The sequence below is a fragment of the Rhinoderma darwinii genome, chromosome 1 (genome assembly GCF_050947455.1).
Source record: "Rhinoderma darwinii isolate aRhiDar2 chromosome 1, aRhiDar2.hap1, whole genome shotgun sequence".
Taxonomy (NCBI): domain Eukaryota; kingdom Metazoa; phylum Chordata; class Amphibia; order Anura; family Rhinodermatidae; genus Rhinoderma; species Rhinoderma darwinii.
The window spans coordinates 620,092,137-620,107,410 of record NC_134687.1 but is presented as its reverse complement, the minus strand read 5'-3'; the positions used below and the strand labels follow the sequence as shown (position 1 = coordinate 620,107,410).

The window sequence follows — 15,274 nt, the reverse complement described above, 5'->3', positions numbered from 1 at the left end:
GTGTGGCGCTATATACAGGGGGCCTGTATGGCGCTATCTACAGGGGGCTGTATGGGGCTATCTACATGGGGGCTGTATGGTGCTGTCTACAGCGGAGGGGGCTGTATGGCGCTATCTACAGTGGGGCTGTATGGTGCTGTCTACAGGGGGGCTGCATGGTGCTGTCTACAGGGAGGGGGCTGTATGGCGCTATCTACAGGGGGGCTATATGGCGCTATCTACAGGTGGGCTGTATGGCGCTATCTACAGGGAGGGGGCTGTATGTCGCTATCTATAGGGGGTGCTGTATTGCTCTATCTACAGGGGGTGCTGTATGGCATTATCTACAGGGGGCCTGTATGGTGCTATCTACAGGGGCACTGTATGGTGCTATCTACAGGGTTAGCTGTATGGCGCTATCTACAGGGGGGCTGGATGGCGCCATTTTCAGGGGGCTGTATGGCGCTATATACAGGGAGGGGGCTGTATGGCGCTATCTACAGGGGGGCTGTATGGTGCTATCTACAGGGGTGCTGTATGGCGCTATCTACAGGGGGTGCTGTATGGGGCTATCTACAGGGGGTGCTGTATGGGGCTATCTACTAGGGGGAGCTAGCTGTATGGCGCGATCTACAGGGAGCTGTATGGCGCTAACTACAGGGGGCGCTGTGTGGCAGACTCTACAAGAAGGCACTATCTTCAAGGGGGGTTGTGGGTCACCCAGGGGAGGGTGGGCCCTGTCAAACGTTTGCTATGGGGCCCAATCTTTTCTAGTTAACGCCCCTGGAAGTTTAGTTATACTTTAAAGGGGTTTTCCAATGAGGGACATTATGACATATCCACAGGATATAAAGAAGAATAGGAGGTTTTGAAGCAGCACAGGTCCCGAGTCTGGTGCGGTGCACGCTGTCAAGCCAGGCAAACCCAAGAAAAGTAGTAGGACAACAGCACACGTCTCCAGATCTTCAAAGTGGTTTTATTGTCATAACATCCACGGCAAACAGGCAACGTTTCGACCCATAGTGAGTGTAGGGTCTTGACACTCACACTTTTAAGTGAAAAAAACAAAACTTTACATACTCACCTTTAGGCCTCATTTACACGAGCGTAATATACGCGCGTGCGACGCGCGTGCTTTTCACTCGTGTCGTACGCACCTATATTAGTCTATGGGGCAGTGTAGACGATGCGTGAATTTTGCGCAGCGCGAGTGCGTTGCGTAAAACTCACATGTTCTATAATCGTGCGTTTTTCGCGCATCACGCACCCATTGAAGTCAATGGGTGCGTGAAAACCACGCATGCCGCACGGAAGCACTTCCGTGCGAACTGCGTGATTCGCGCAAGAGCTGTCAAAAGGATGAATGTAAACATAAAAGCACCAGGTGCTTTTCTGTTTACAAACATCCAAGCGGAGTGTCAAATTAGAGATGAGCGCACCGAACTTCACCGGGTTCGTCCGAACTCGTTTTGACCGAACCCGGCAAAAAATGTTCGGGTACGCGACGGCAGGAGACAGTCACTGTCCACGGTGCTGAAAGAGTTAAACTGGTTCAGCACCATGGACAGTGACTTCCGATCACAATATACATATACGTGTAAAAAAAAAAGAGGTTCTGACTTACCGACAACTCCCGGCTTCTTCCTCCAGTCCGACCTCCCGGGATGACAATTCAGTCCAAGTGACAGCTGCAGCCAATCACAGGCCAAGCACAGGCTGCAGCCAATCACAGGCTGCAGCGGTCTCATGGACTGCCGCGTCATCCTGGGAGGTGGGGCCGGATGACAAGAGAGGGACGCGTCACCAAGGCAACGGCCGGGAGACCGGACTGGAGGAAGCAGGAAGTTCATGGTAAGTATGAACGTCTTTTTTTGATTCACAGGTTGGTGTATATTGTGATCGGAACTCACTGTCGAGGGTGCTGAAAGAGTTACTGCCGATCAGTTAGCTCTTTCAGCACCTTGGACAGTGACGGGCGTCGACTAGCCTCATCTCTATGATGGCGGCTGCGCGAAAATCACGCAGCCGCGCATCATACACGGATGACACACGGAGCTGTCAAGTGCCTTTTGCGCGTGCAAAACGCAGCGTTTTTTTGCGCGCGCAAAACGCACATGCTCGTGTAAATCAGGCCTTATCCTGTTCCCGCGCCGTCCTGTATCAATGCAGGTCTGCTCTCTTATGAGCAGGTTTGCTGGGGTTGAACGACGCAAGCGGTGCGATGACGTCATCGCACCACTTGCGTCGTTGAAAGGCGCTAATTGGTAGGGCAGAATTACTTGCCTTGTCAATCAGCGCCCTTCAACAACAGAAGCGGTCCGATGACAGCGTCGCGCCGCTAGCGTTGTTGAAAGGCATTGATTCGCAGGGCAGAATGACTTGCCCCACCAATCAGCGCCTTTCAACAATGGAAGGCATAGTTGAAAGGCGCTTATTTTCGGGACAAGTCATTCTGTCCTGCCAATCAGCGTCATTGTAAGGCGCTGAATGGTCTGGCACGGAATTTACCCAGTTATTCAGTGCTTATTCATGTAATTGTACTTGCGCTTTATAGATGCAGGTACAATTAGTGCAGGAGGGGGTGGCGGCTGGTTTCAGCTGCACTGCCGCCCCCTCAGAGGGGCAGCAGGCCGGACAGTGCGGCCCTACCCTCCCCATCAGCAACGGCCCTATTCCGTCCCAGCCCGCCACTGCCATTGCTCTCCCTGCCCATGCTCCCCATTAGCGGCGCTAGCGAACTGCAATGCTAATTTTTCAAATGATGTGCAGTTCGGGCCAATATGATGATCCGCCACTGGTAGCAGGTAGTGGAACAGCGGAAGCAGCCAGAGGAGGTATAGTAAGAAGATCCAAACGAGTGATTATGGAGTTTACTGCCTGTAGTAGCTGATCCTGGCATGCCTGGAGGTCACGTCACACATGTCCGCTTGCATTATCTGGACCGCGGTTTTGTGTTGAGCAGCAAGATCCATGGCTTCAGTGTACCGTCACCACTTGCAAGTATACTGTACCACTGTACACCCCTAAGGCCGGCCCTGCCGCTCCAAAACCCTGAAACGTACTGCTCCGGACCAATCAATTTGCTCTCAACTTACCCAGTTTTAAGATTGCCTTTAAAACTCATTTCTTCAAGGAATGTCACAAACCATCAGGACTTCATGTACCCGGGACAGAGTCATGATAGAAGAATAATGGAGGAAGGATAATGGAGAAATATTTAATTCGTAAACAAAATAAAACAATTTTACAAAAAGTGCACAGACAACTGAGATGATGGTTACAAAAATACTAATTTTGTTTCTGTTTCCTGTTGGAAGATAGGAGGTAAATAAGAACTCTGATAACTTTCACGAGGAGGTAGATAATCACAATAATACAGCCCGAGATGAATAAAATGACATCCAGGAGACACTGCTGATACCAGGGCTGTTGGTAAGAATAGGGCCTAAGATGGCCGCCCCCACCCGACTGGATGATGTGCTCCACCCATCCCACTAACTGCTGGTCAGGAGGGAATGGATGTGAGCGCAGGATGACACTTTGCTTCATTGCTGACGTCTTGTAACTGTGAAAAGAAATAAAGTCATTATGTATATCCTTCAAGTTCTAATGATTCTAGTACATTCATCCCCTGACATAAAGGTTTGTATGTATTTAGAAGAACCTGTGTAAGGAGTCACAGTAAAAATGAAACTAGGGTCTGTGTAGAGATGGTAACTGTAGTACGTGCACGGGATGGACGACGAGCACAGAACCGTTGGGAGTCTGTGAGGGGATTGGGTTGTGCCAGTGTTCGTCGCTGTGAAGACGGATCTGGTGTGTCCAGTTGAGTGGTTCCGATCTGCTTCCAGCATCTTTACACTATTGGACTGCTGTGTATCTTAGGTCTGTCGGGGAGAGTGCTCCGTGACCGGAAGAGGCCCTTAGAGTGTGGATTCTGCAATTAGTTTCGGATTGTTTATAGCAGAATTCTATACTAGTCACCTCTGCCCGTAAAAGTAACCAAAAGACTAGAGATTGTTACTGCCAAAGTGCCCAACAGAGTATAACCAACAAGTAAGTGCCTCTAAGAGACCATAGCCACCAAGCCAATTGTCCACCAGAGTGTAACTGCCAAGCTAAGTGCCTCTCAGAGACTGTAACCACCAAGCTGTTTGCCAAACCTGTAACCGCTATGCTAAGTACTATTGCCTTTAACCATTCCAATTTGTGCCCCAACTGGAGTATACCTTGTTTCTTTAAACTGTAATGTGTCTGCCTTCATATCTGCGCCATCCTTGGGTGGAGTCCTGTGTCAGAGTCAAAGGCTACGTACGCTAAAATATGACCCCAAATACAGACGGATTTCATTCACTATTCTTGAGAGGGACAACCCAAAGCAATATTATGGGTTTTTCCTTCTCCATAATTTCTGTAAATGTCAGACTCACAGAATGGCACTTCTGAGGTCACTGTTTGACATTACTGGTGGCGCTGTATGACAATATTGGGGGCACTGTATGACACTATTGGGGGCACTGTGTGACACTACTAGAGCACTGTATGACACTATTGGGTCACAGTATGCCACATATTACCAGCTATTAGTGAAAATGGAGATGAACAATATGACTGTATGTGATGTGGTGGGTACTTTAGTGGGTCCTAGACCCATCACCTCAACTCCGACTCTGATAGTAGATTAAAAGTGACCTAAAATGGTTTGTCCAGTGTAGAAAACCGATTTTCATATACCCTATTAGGGAATTCTGAGATAATAGAGGGGGGTCCTCTGGTCAGGAACCTCATCACTTGACCAGAGTGAAGTGCGGTTATAAAAAGCGTCTCTCTCTGGAGGACCTGTCCTGTACTGAATTACACAGATAACACATTCATATGAATGGGCACTATGTAATGCTTCATTTCTCCTGTGTTGGCGCTGCAGGGAAATTTAACACTTACTGACAGGTTTCCCATCAGATTACAGGTGATCGCTGTGATCATCTTATTGTAAAGGATCCTTCTAACAAGTAGGGATTCTTCAAAATGGAGAACACCTTTAAGATATATACTAACGCTTACCTTTTGTTTTCTACTATATTACGAATAGCATCTGCAAAATTTTTAGACTTGATTTCATGAGGTGGAATATATTCTCCCATCAGTTTTGCTTTAATTCGAACTAAATTGTCAAATTGGTCTCCAAAAAGTGGGATTCCTAAAACAGGGACACCATGGTACACGGCCTCCATCACACTATTAATTCCACCATGTGTCACCAGGAGACGAATCTTTGGATGTCCTGTAACAGAACACAATTGAGGGTAAATAAATAAACAAACTATAAATGCACAAATGTATTATGCTAGTGGAGAGGGTGGTCCAGGGGCATATTGAAAGGCTCATGGGCCTTGGTGTAAAAGTCCTTCTTAGGCCCCCCAAATTCTCTTTATGACCAACGGCCATTGGCGTAACTAGAGGGGTCGCACTGGTCACAATTGCGACCTGGCCCCGAAGCCAGAAGGGCCCGCGGACCCCCGCACCTCATCAATGAAAAGTTACTGTATTAACTGGGGCCTAAGTAATAAACTACACGGGCCCCCGTTACTATAGCAACTGATAGTACTTACATTCTTCCTTCCAGAGTGCAGCGGCGGTCCCGACGTCACAGCACTGTGAGCAGTGCATGACGTCACAACGCTATGCGCTGCGCACAGCATCTCAACCCTGAATGGAGCTAGGACCTCCGCTGCGGCCGAAGAGGAGGGTAAGATTAATATTACTGTCTGTCTGTTAATATTACTGTTTGGAGCCGATGGGTCGGGGTCCGACTCCCGGGACCCCCACCAATATGCTGTTTTGAGGAGGGTGCAGAGCTTGTACGAGCGCTACTTCCCCTTCATTCCGGTCACTTTCTCACACTGAATCGCCGACACAGACGTGTCAGGTTAGCGATTCACAGTGTGAGCAAGTAAGGAAAATGAAGAGGAAGTAGCGCTTGTACGAGCTCTGCACCCCCTTCAAAACAGCTGATTGGCTATAGCTACACTACTGGGGTGGTCCCTTGTGATAGTTGTTGACATGTAAACAACAAAAATGTTAAAGCAACAGATTTACTGGATAGTCACACAAGTTCCCATATTTTCTATACACTCAGAGCCATTGCAACAGGCTTTGCTTTTGGTTGCTCTGACAACCACTCTGGTTCCATTTTTGTGCCACAGGGGTTGTCAGAAGCCTTCCACCACACACACACAGGAGAGTATTTGGTAAATGTATAGGTGCACACAGTTGTAAATGGATGCCACAATGGAGATGGGAACACAGCCTACAGGTAATGTCACTTTTCACATATAGAATAAATCTAAATATAAAAATGATTTACATGTTAAATACCTTACATTACTTATCCTGAGTTACATCATGTATTATCTTCCAGAGCTGCACTCACTATTCTTCTGGTGGAGTCACTGTATACATACATTACATTACTTATCCTGTACTGATCCTGAGTTACAGCCTGTATTATACTCTCCAGAGATGCACTCACTATTCTGCTGGTGGAGTCACTGTGCACATACATTACATTACTTATCCTGTACTGATCCTGAGTTACATCCTGTATTATACTCTAGAGCTGCAGTCACTATTCTTCTGGTGGAGTCACTGTATACATACATTACATTACTTATCCTGTACTGATCCTGAGTTACATCCTGTATTATACTCCAGAGCTGCACTCACTATTCTGCTGGTCATAATGGCGGCCTGCGCCAGATGGAGAAGAAAAGGAAAAAGAACAACTCCAATCAGAGATGATATCACCTGTGAGTTACTGAATTTAGTCATTGTCCTTGACTGAAAGAGCAAATGTACGTCTGACCCTGAATGTGTGATTAGGTGTTTCTGTTTCCGTTATTCTTTTATTTTCTGTCTCGTGTTGACAGTAAGGCTTACGTATCTAAGTGATAGCAAATGGTCTAACCAAACAAAGCAATATTTTTCCTCCCTCTGCTCTAGAATTCTATCCTGGATCTGCCTCTGCATAAAAGTATGCAGGTTTAAGTTCTTCATAGGCCAGAAACGACATACATGCCCCAGCCCCAGCCTCCCTGTTTGAAAATGCATTTTCACCAGTTGTTATGTATTAGAGCAGTGCTTCTTAAACTGAGGTGCGGCTGGTCAAAGATAAAACCTGTACTTGCCAACTAATGGGAATGAATGGAAAGGTGAAAAGAAATGGATCTTCTGAAGGCGCTGCTGCGTGGTGAAATCAACGGAATAGCAGAGAGGTTTAATCCAGGTATAAAATATATTTTATTAGAACAAGACGTGGCTACGCGTTTCGACGCTGAACAAGCGTCGTCTTCAGCGTCGAAACGCGTAGCCACGTCTTGTTCTAATAAAAGATATTTTATACCTGGACTAAACCTCTCTGCTATTCCGTTGATTTCACCACGCAGCAGCGCCTTCAGAAGATTCATTTCTTTTCACCTTTCCATTCATTTTGCTAAGCGGTCACCGGTTCGGATCTGGCAGCAGCATTTGTGGACTCATCTTTGCGATTTATATATTTGGCCTTAGGTGAGACTGGTAATGTTTTTCCTCCTCACCTGCTTAACCTATTGACCCGCACAAGGTGGTGCCGTGTTTTTTGCTCTTTTCTTAACTAATGGGAATGGACGTCAGGGAGATTCTGAAAAGTGTGCCTTGCTAAATTTTCACCCTTTCGTCTCACCGATTTATATAGGACATGCCCCCAACCTACGGCACGTGAATCGAAATAGTGCAAATAAACCCACCACAGACCTGAATCAAGAAAATAAACACAGACCACAGATGAGACCACCTAAATAAATACAAACCCAAACCAGACCACCTAAACTAATACAGACCTCATTCCAGACCCCTTAAAATACAGACCCCATACCTGACCCTCTAAACTAATACAGACTCCAGACCAGAGCCCCTAAACTAATACATATCCCAGACCAGACCCCCTAAACTAATGCAGACCCCAGACCAGACAATCTAAATAAATACAGATCCCAGACCCGGACCCCAGATCAGGCATTCAGATACTTGCCACTCACTTTTCCTGCAGTCCTCTTCACTCCCATGCACCGCTTTAGACTAAAGCCGGTTTCAGGAATCTGTCCACAGCGGGAGTGAAGAGGACTGCAGGAATGTAGAGAAGTGAGAATATTCTAAGACGGACACTGTCACGAGGAGATTTGCCTACTCTTCTGGCAGGTTCCCCTCTTTTTCCAGGAGTTTTCCAGACTTTTTAGTTATGGGAGTATGGAAAGAAGTTTTAACAGAAGCATTAATACCCTGGTGGTTGTTCCTTCTTCAATCTCTGGTTTAGCAAAATCTTTGATAATTTTTTTTGCTTATTTTAATGTTATACTGGGTCCAGGTGATAAATGAAAGATATATTTAGATACATTTTCAATCTAGGCATGGACTTCCACCAGTGACCAGTGAGGCTTCAGTAAAACAAAAGGTGGAGGAGCCCTGGTCTAGAGAGATCTTAGATCCAATTTAAAGTAAATACAGATATAGCAACAATGTCAGCAGTAGGTTTTTGTTTACCTAGTAGATCATTCTGGGTCACCCAGTCCATGAGTCTGACATTGGGAGCCACTTTAAGGTCTGCTGGCCAAAGTGATGTCTTATATCTCCAGATAACCTTCTGTGGGATATTTGCAAATGCGGAATTCATCTCCTTTACAAGATCCTTTATAGGGATTGTGGATAGCATAGAGCCCAGTGTCACCACAATAAACCCAGACTCTCCTGACTCGGCTATAAAGTCCTCTAGATCCTAGGCAAAGGCACAGAAATGGGTATAAATTAGTAGCCAGAAGGGTAAAATACAGATCACATTGTCATCAGTCTAGTATGTTTCAAGGTATTTTCCACTTTGGACAATCCCTACTTGTTAAAAGGATCCCTTGATAATAATCAGATCTCAAAAGAGTCCTCCTGCTTAGACCCCCAGTGATCAGCTGTAATCTACGTGTAAATCTGACAATAAGTATTACATTTTCCTGCAGCACCCCCACAGGGGAAATCAAGCATTACACAGTGTCTATTCATATTAATTGGTTGTCTCTGTAATACAGGACAGGACCGATCCTCAAGAGCAAGAGATGATCTTTGTAACCACTCTCCTTACTGGCCAAGACATGAGCATCCTGAAGAGGGGACCTCCTGTATTAACTCAGAATTCCCTAATAGGGTGTATGAAAATGGTTTTCTTAACTGGACAACCCCTTTACATATACAGTCTCTGTAGCCTCATTATTTGTCAAATCCTGGCTCTGGCTGGGTAAGGCCTTACGCACATGACCACGTGCATTTTGGCCATAAAATGCTTCTCGAGTGAGGTACTAAACCGTATTCTGGCCCTCAAAGTTTTGTGTTGTTTCTATATTATGGAATGATCACAGGATATGCAATAAATGTCTGATAGATGCAGATCTCAGCTGTGGTGCCAGCACCTATATTAAGAACTATGGGAGTTATGAAAACAGCCAAGCGTGGCCATCTTTCCATGAATTTCCCACCTTGAACTAGCCACTGCCTCACCAATCTGTCAGACAATTATCTAAATATCTTAGTTGGGAATAACCCTTTTACGTGTACCTCTATGGGAAAATAAAATCTTCCCTGTACTCTCAGATCATCATGTACATGACATTTGGTGGGCCTTTCCCTTCAAAGCTCAACTGTTAGTATTGCAGACCTCCTTTTTCATAATTCACTTACAGGATGTCATTATCATTGTTTGCCATGTTACAGGTAAAGAGGAGCTGTAGTCCGGTCATGGTAACTGTTTCTACAAGCCTGCTAGCTTACATTGTACTTGGAAAGTGTTTGTTTAAATTAGTGCAAAGGCTGCTGTAATCACAGTACTTTATTAGCTAGCAAGTTCCCTCTACAGACACACAGACAGCCCTTTATTTAAGATTTTCAAGTTACTTTAGTGGTATCTATCTATCTATCTATCTATCTATCTATCTATCTATCTATCTATCTATCTATCTATCTATCTATCTATCATCTATCTATTTATCTATCTATCTTTGCATCTATCGATTAATCGATCAATTCGCTCTTGCAGCTGAGATCAGCAGGGAGAAAGTAAAGGGCTGCAGTAATTGTATGTAGTTTACAGCCTGCAAGTGAATGAAGCTAATAAACAGCATAAAGCAATAATTGTTTGAATCTAGATTGGAAACTTACATTTATACACAGAGGCGCATATCGTAAGAGATTTTTAAGTGGATCACTAGAGCCACGCTTTAACTTGCCACAGACAGTATATTGATGTTGGTGGATCCCATTACTTTCGGCTAGCTCTAATAACATGACAGCTCTAAATTCATTAACTTCCCTCCACAGAAATTAATATGCATTTTCTGTTGACTTTTTTACACGACTGAAATATGGCTTCATTTTAGCATCCATATTATGGCACCAGGACCCGACTCCTCAGCAGTTCCACGGACTCAAACTTAGATCATCATAGAGTTTCATGGCAATCTAAGTTTGGTTCAGTAGAAACGTTGGTATGAATTGATGATGCGAAACAAGCCTAATTCTTCTTTATTTCAGTCTTTTTATACTCACATGAGATACTGGATTTGCCGGCTTTGCCAGTAGTCCCCCAATATATTGAATGTTAGGAAGAAGTGGACGTGCAAATTCAATGCTAAAATCCACATTGTATATCCAAAGCTCTGCATTTTGGTAAAGGTCAAATAAAGAAGGCCTAGAGTCAGTGGGAAAATGGCGTTCAAAGATGGTACTAAATATTGCCTCGATTTTTTTCTCTACTACGTATGAGCCAATATACATAAAAGTGTTTTTCAAACGTTGCAGGAAATTCATGTGATCAGTGAGCTGCGAAGGAAATGCCGGAACATAGGATGGAGGGCTTGGTAAACCAATGGCCATGGAATTGGCAAAGATTCCAGGAAAGATGGCGATATACGGAATGCCAAGCTTTTCAGAGACCAAAAAGGTGCAAGGATTAAATCCGTCTATTACAGCAATGTCAAATTTTTCTTGCTTTAGGAAGTTCAAAATATCTGTCTGGTTCATAGAGGCTTGGCACTGATTTGCAAGTACACTCATCAAGTCGAAGAGAGCCTGGATCCCCCCTCTGTAAGAAAGAAGATAGAATAAAAATGATACATAAAAAGAGGTAATATATATATAAAAATGTAAAGGCAGATATTGGATCTAAAATCAAAAGGTCACAGAGTCTTCTAGCCCCTCCAAAACGTGGATGCTTTCCTTGCCTGGGGTGCAATATGTGTAATCACATGATTAAGGGAGAGTTTTTGTCATCCACAAACAGGTAAAACCTTAAAAATTCAGGGCTTCTATTGCAATTTACCTACTGAGTTGTCCCTGCGGCCTATACTATGTGGGTGAGACCACCACTGAAGTAACCCTTAGGATGAGGAACCATTTTTTAGACTGTAGACATAATGTATCACAAATGCGTTTTAAAATCATTGATTCTGTACCCCTAAACAGACGGGAAGGGATAGAGAGCTGGCCCTCAAACGAAAAGAACTAGAGTGGATTTTTACTCTTGAAACTATGTCCCCAAAGGGACTTAATGTTGATTATACATATTTTCCACATATTTGACAGTCAATATAAATTTGCCATGATCTGTCATGAGTCCGAAATAGCTTCATCCGGTTTATTCTCTTGGGTATAAGTGGGATTTTTTTATACTATTGTTTTTATATTCACATAAATATAGATCTGAACCTTAATCTGGATTTTCATATACAATATAAATATATGAATATTCACTCACTATGTTGTGTTTTTTTTCGTTACAGAGATTGACTCTTTGTATGAAGGGATATACATCATAGCAGAGGATGCTTTTTTCAATCAATTTTTTTCCAAGGATTATTATTTTTTCTAAAAAATATATGTATAATTTTTCTGTATATTAGATGCTCTCTGTGAAAAATGTATGGAATAAACTCTAATAGCATTTGAATCAATTTATTATTTTTTTTTCTAATTTATGTACATGCTATATCTGACTGTCATTATTATACAATTGTATGGTCCTGAACAAATAAATAGGTGGGTTGTCGATACCACCCTTGTTTTTTGGTGGTGTGGTTACCTGTCTAATCAGGTTTAACCAGTTCAGGACCGGGCTATTTTGCGCCTTCAGGACCAGACACCGTTTAGCCCTTTTTAGCACGTGTTAGCTAAATGGCTATAACTTTTTTATTTGTTGGGCTAACTACGTGATTTTTGCGATGTTTTTTCCGTAGACAATGCAGGTTTCTTTTTTTATCGTTTTTATACACACATTTTTTGCTATTTTAGAATTTTTATTCATAAAGTTTGAAAATAATAGTTAAAAAATAAGCTTTGTTACGTTTTAGCTATTTTTTTTTGGTAATAACATAGTTTTACCCTAAAATAGACCTTTTATTTGTGATCGTCATTGTCTATCGTAAATTTTAATATATTACATGTCTATATTAGGGTAATTGGGTCAGCGCTAGCGTTACAACAATGATTGGCGGGGGGAACGTTTTTTTTGGGGTGGGTATTTTATGTGTATTTATTTATTTTTTTTTTTTTTTTGCACTTTACTTTACTATTTTTTTATTACTGTGGTCTGTCCCTCAAAGGTCAAAAAAGACCTCTGGGGAACTTTATATATTTTTTTTCTCTCTTTTACACAATGTTTCTGCACAGCAGCCCCAGTTACAGGGGAAATCAGCCCTCTCATAGTGACGATTGTCACTAATAGGGCTGTGCTGGGTCTAGTAAGACCCAGCAGCAGTCTGTCACTAACGGCACCCAGCGATCATGTGACCAGTCACATGATCACCGGGAGGAATAGAGACAGCGCCGCTGCTGCTGTCTCTATTCCTATACACAGCGTTCATTGAGCGCTGTGTAAAAAGACATCGGAGAAGACAGAAGCAGCTTAGCTGCTTCTATCCTCTCCTCAGGGTCCCCGGCAGTCACTGACAGCCGGAGACCCGACATTCAGCTGCCCGATCGCGTGGGCAGCAAGTTAAAACCTGAGCCGTAAAAAGTCTATGGCTCGGGTTTTAAGGACCCTGACCGCTGGCCGTAAAAACACAGCCAGCGGTCGGGAACCAGTTAACCGGTCTCCCCACTGATTTTGCAGTCCGTGGCCATTATAATCTAGACTCCATATAGAGTCTTTGACATATGCATATAATTATATATATACATGTATATCTATTTCGATCTATATAAAAAACATATATTGCATGTTATATACTTTTTCAATGGCTATTTTGTATTGTCCAAATATGCGCTGGGACGGTGTTGTTTCCACGCATGCGCGATCATATTGCGTTCCAGAGATGCGTTCCATATGACGCACTTCCGGTAGTTCGCCATCTTGCGCATGCGCACTATTGATCGCGGGACGCCATTGTTTACTCCACGCACCACCGAGAGCTGACACTGTAAATCCTATTGCGTAATCTCTATTTTTATTTATTACAACTATGTTGGAATATAATCCTGCCTCTGCTCCTCCCCTTCATTATGAGTTAATGTCACCTATTAGGGTAATAACTTTATCTTAGATATTTTTGCACTATTTATTACATATTGAGAGATGTTGGACTTGAATACATTTATTGGTCACATTGATTTACACATTATCACTATTTTTATGATCATGTTTCTTTTTTTTGACTGATTTATAACATATGTTTTATTAATTGTATTATTTACTGTATACCCTGTGTATCTCTATATATATGTGGCACTATGCACTTTTGGAATTAGCTTGAGAAAGGTTCAGGTGTGAACCGAAACGTTGCTCATTCTTTCCACCTGGTGGTGAATAAACCAACATCTCCCCAACATTGAAGTCCTGGTGCCGTTACTCGTCTTTTGTTCCTGTTATATATATATGTATGTATAGGTGGGGGTAGTGACTGCCTCCATTTTTGATCTTGCACTACTCCCATTTTGCCCTAGGGTGATTTTAAAGCTGGTTTCTGCCTTCCCCAAGTATATTCTGAGGGCTCTGACCCAGAATAGGGTGTATGTTCAGTGTAGGGACCCACCTTATAAGTGAGGTCGCCTTGTCATGGCAGATGGGCTCATACAATTTGATCAAAATGTGCGCTAATAACCTCACTATTGTAAGTAGTTTCAGCAGCAATGCATATTTATTTACATATGGTGTTTTAGGTGGCATTGGTGTTCGCAGAGGGCTGTTGACATTTTCTTGTGTATTGTTTTACAGTTACAGGCGTACTTGCACCTGTGCACGTTTTCTTCATCTTGCTGGAATGTGCTGATCAAACTTTCTTGTGTATTATATATATTTTATGTATTATATATTGTGTATTTTATGTATATTTTTTTTGTCATTCTCACAGACATTCAATGGAGCAGCGGGTGTATGATTGACCGCCGCTCTATTCAAGCTCCTACTCACTGCGGGTGGTGCAGTGAAGAGGATCTAGCGATTCGGGACCCCTATTCTAATGATTGGTGGAGGTCCCAGCAGTAGGGCCCCTAGTGATCAAACAATTATCACCTGTCCTGGGACAACAGTATAATTTTTTACACATTGTATAGCACTTTTTGCAGAGTATTCTGGTGGTGGCAGTGTATTTCATTGTTATTTAGGCAACTATATGGAAGTGTTATTTGGTCAACATATGGCACTGTTATTTGAACACTATAATGTCCGATGCTTATTATATGGGACTGCATGTTATGGCAATTTGTACCCAGTATGACCATTCACCATATTGGGAGAAGGCACCAAAAGAAGTTACTACACGGGAGAAAACAATATGAGGTCCTGTCTAGTCTGGTGGACACCAGTTAAACACGTTGTGCGCAAAACGCACGTTGCACACACATCAGACAATAGAGCACACACATCACACATACATCACACATCAGATATGAGCAGCAAGCTCCCCCCCCCCCCTAGGCATTGTGTGCAGCTGCACTCGCTGTACAGGCAATATGTCCGCCCCTGGCTGTGGTGGTTTCTTTGTGGAAGTACAAGTTGTAAATTAAGGAGGTCAAACTAATCAAAAGGGAACCTGATAAGTTGGGAAACCGTGTTACTTGGTCGGAGGAGATAACACCTCACAAGGAGACCTCTACAGAAGGTCTCATCGCTGAATCTGTGAAGTTAATGTCCCATGAGGTTCACAGTCTGTACCTGCTCTCTAAGGTTAATACACCAGGGCAAAAGATGAGTGGATTGCTGCTCCCTGCACCTGAGTTTACCTCTGAACAC

At 43.4% G+C, this 15,274-nt stretch overlaps 2 protein-coding genes and 1 long non-coding RNA gene across 7 annotated transcripts in view; 2 read left to right on the top strand and 1 right to left on the bottom strand.

The window, feature by feature from the left end:
* LOC142663349 (uncharacterized) overlaps nt 1–6,780 on the top strand; it is a 26,211-nt gene extending 19,431 nt beyond the window's left edge. Inside the window, exons 2-3 of the long non-coding RNA XR_012851085.1 lie at nt 5,603–5,725; nt 6,691–6,780. This is a non-coding gene — a long non-coding RNA (uncharacterized LOC142663349). The remainder of the gene's footprint in view (nt 1–5,602; nt 5,726–6,690) is intronic.
* UGT3A2 (UDP glycosyltransferase family 3 member A2) overlaps nt 3,183–15,274 on the bottom strand; it is a 26,354-nt gene continuing 14,262 nt past the window's right edge. For both annotated transcript variants that reach the window (XM_075841900.1, XM_075841891.1), the window contains exons 4-7: nt 10,597–11,131; nt 8,554–8,785; nt 5,041–5,260; nt 3,183–3,544 (exon numbers count right to left, since the gene is read on the bottom strand). In XM_075841900.1, coding sequence (XP_075698015.1) covers nt 3,268–3,544; nt 5,041–5,260; nt 8,554–8,785; nt 10,597–11,131 — 1,264 coding nt within the window. In that variant the 3' untranslated portion in view covers nt 3,183–3,267. The remainder of the gene's footprint in view (nt 3,545–5,040; nt 5,261–8,553; nt 8,786–10,596; nt 11,132–15,274) is intronic.
* The window catches only part of CAPSL (calcyphosine like), an 87,194-nt gene continuing 82,755 nt past the window's right edge, over nt 10,836–15,274 (top strand). For 3 of the 4 annotated variants that reach the window (XM_075841913.1, XM_075841938.1, XM_075841922.1), the window contains exon 1: nt 10,837–11,173. In XM_075841913.1, the coding sequence (XP_075698028.1) occupies nt 11,157–11,173 (17 nt within the window). In that variant the 5' untranslated portion in view covers nt 10,837–11,156. Of the gene's footprint in view, nt 11,174–15,274 lie in introns of all 4 variants that reach the window. The other variant, XM_075841931.1, reaches the window with a different exon arrangement.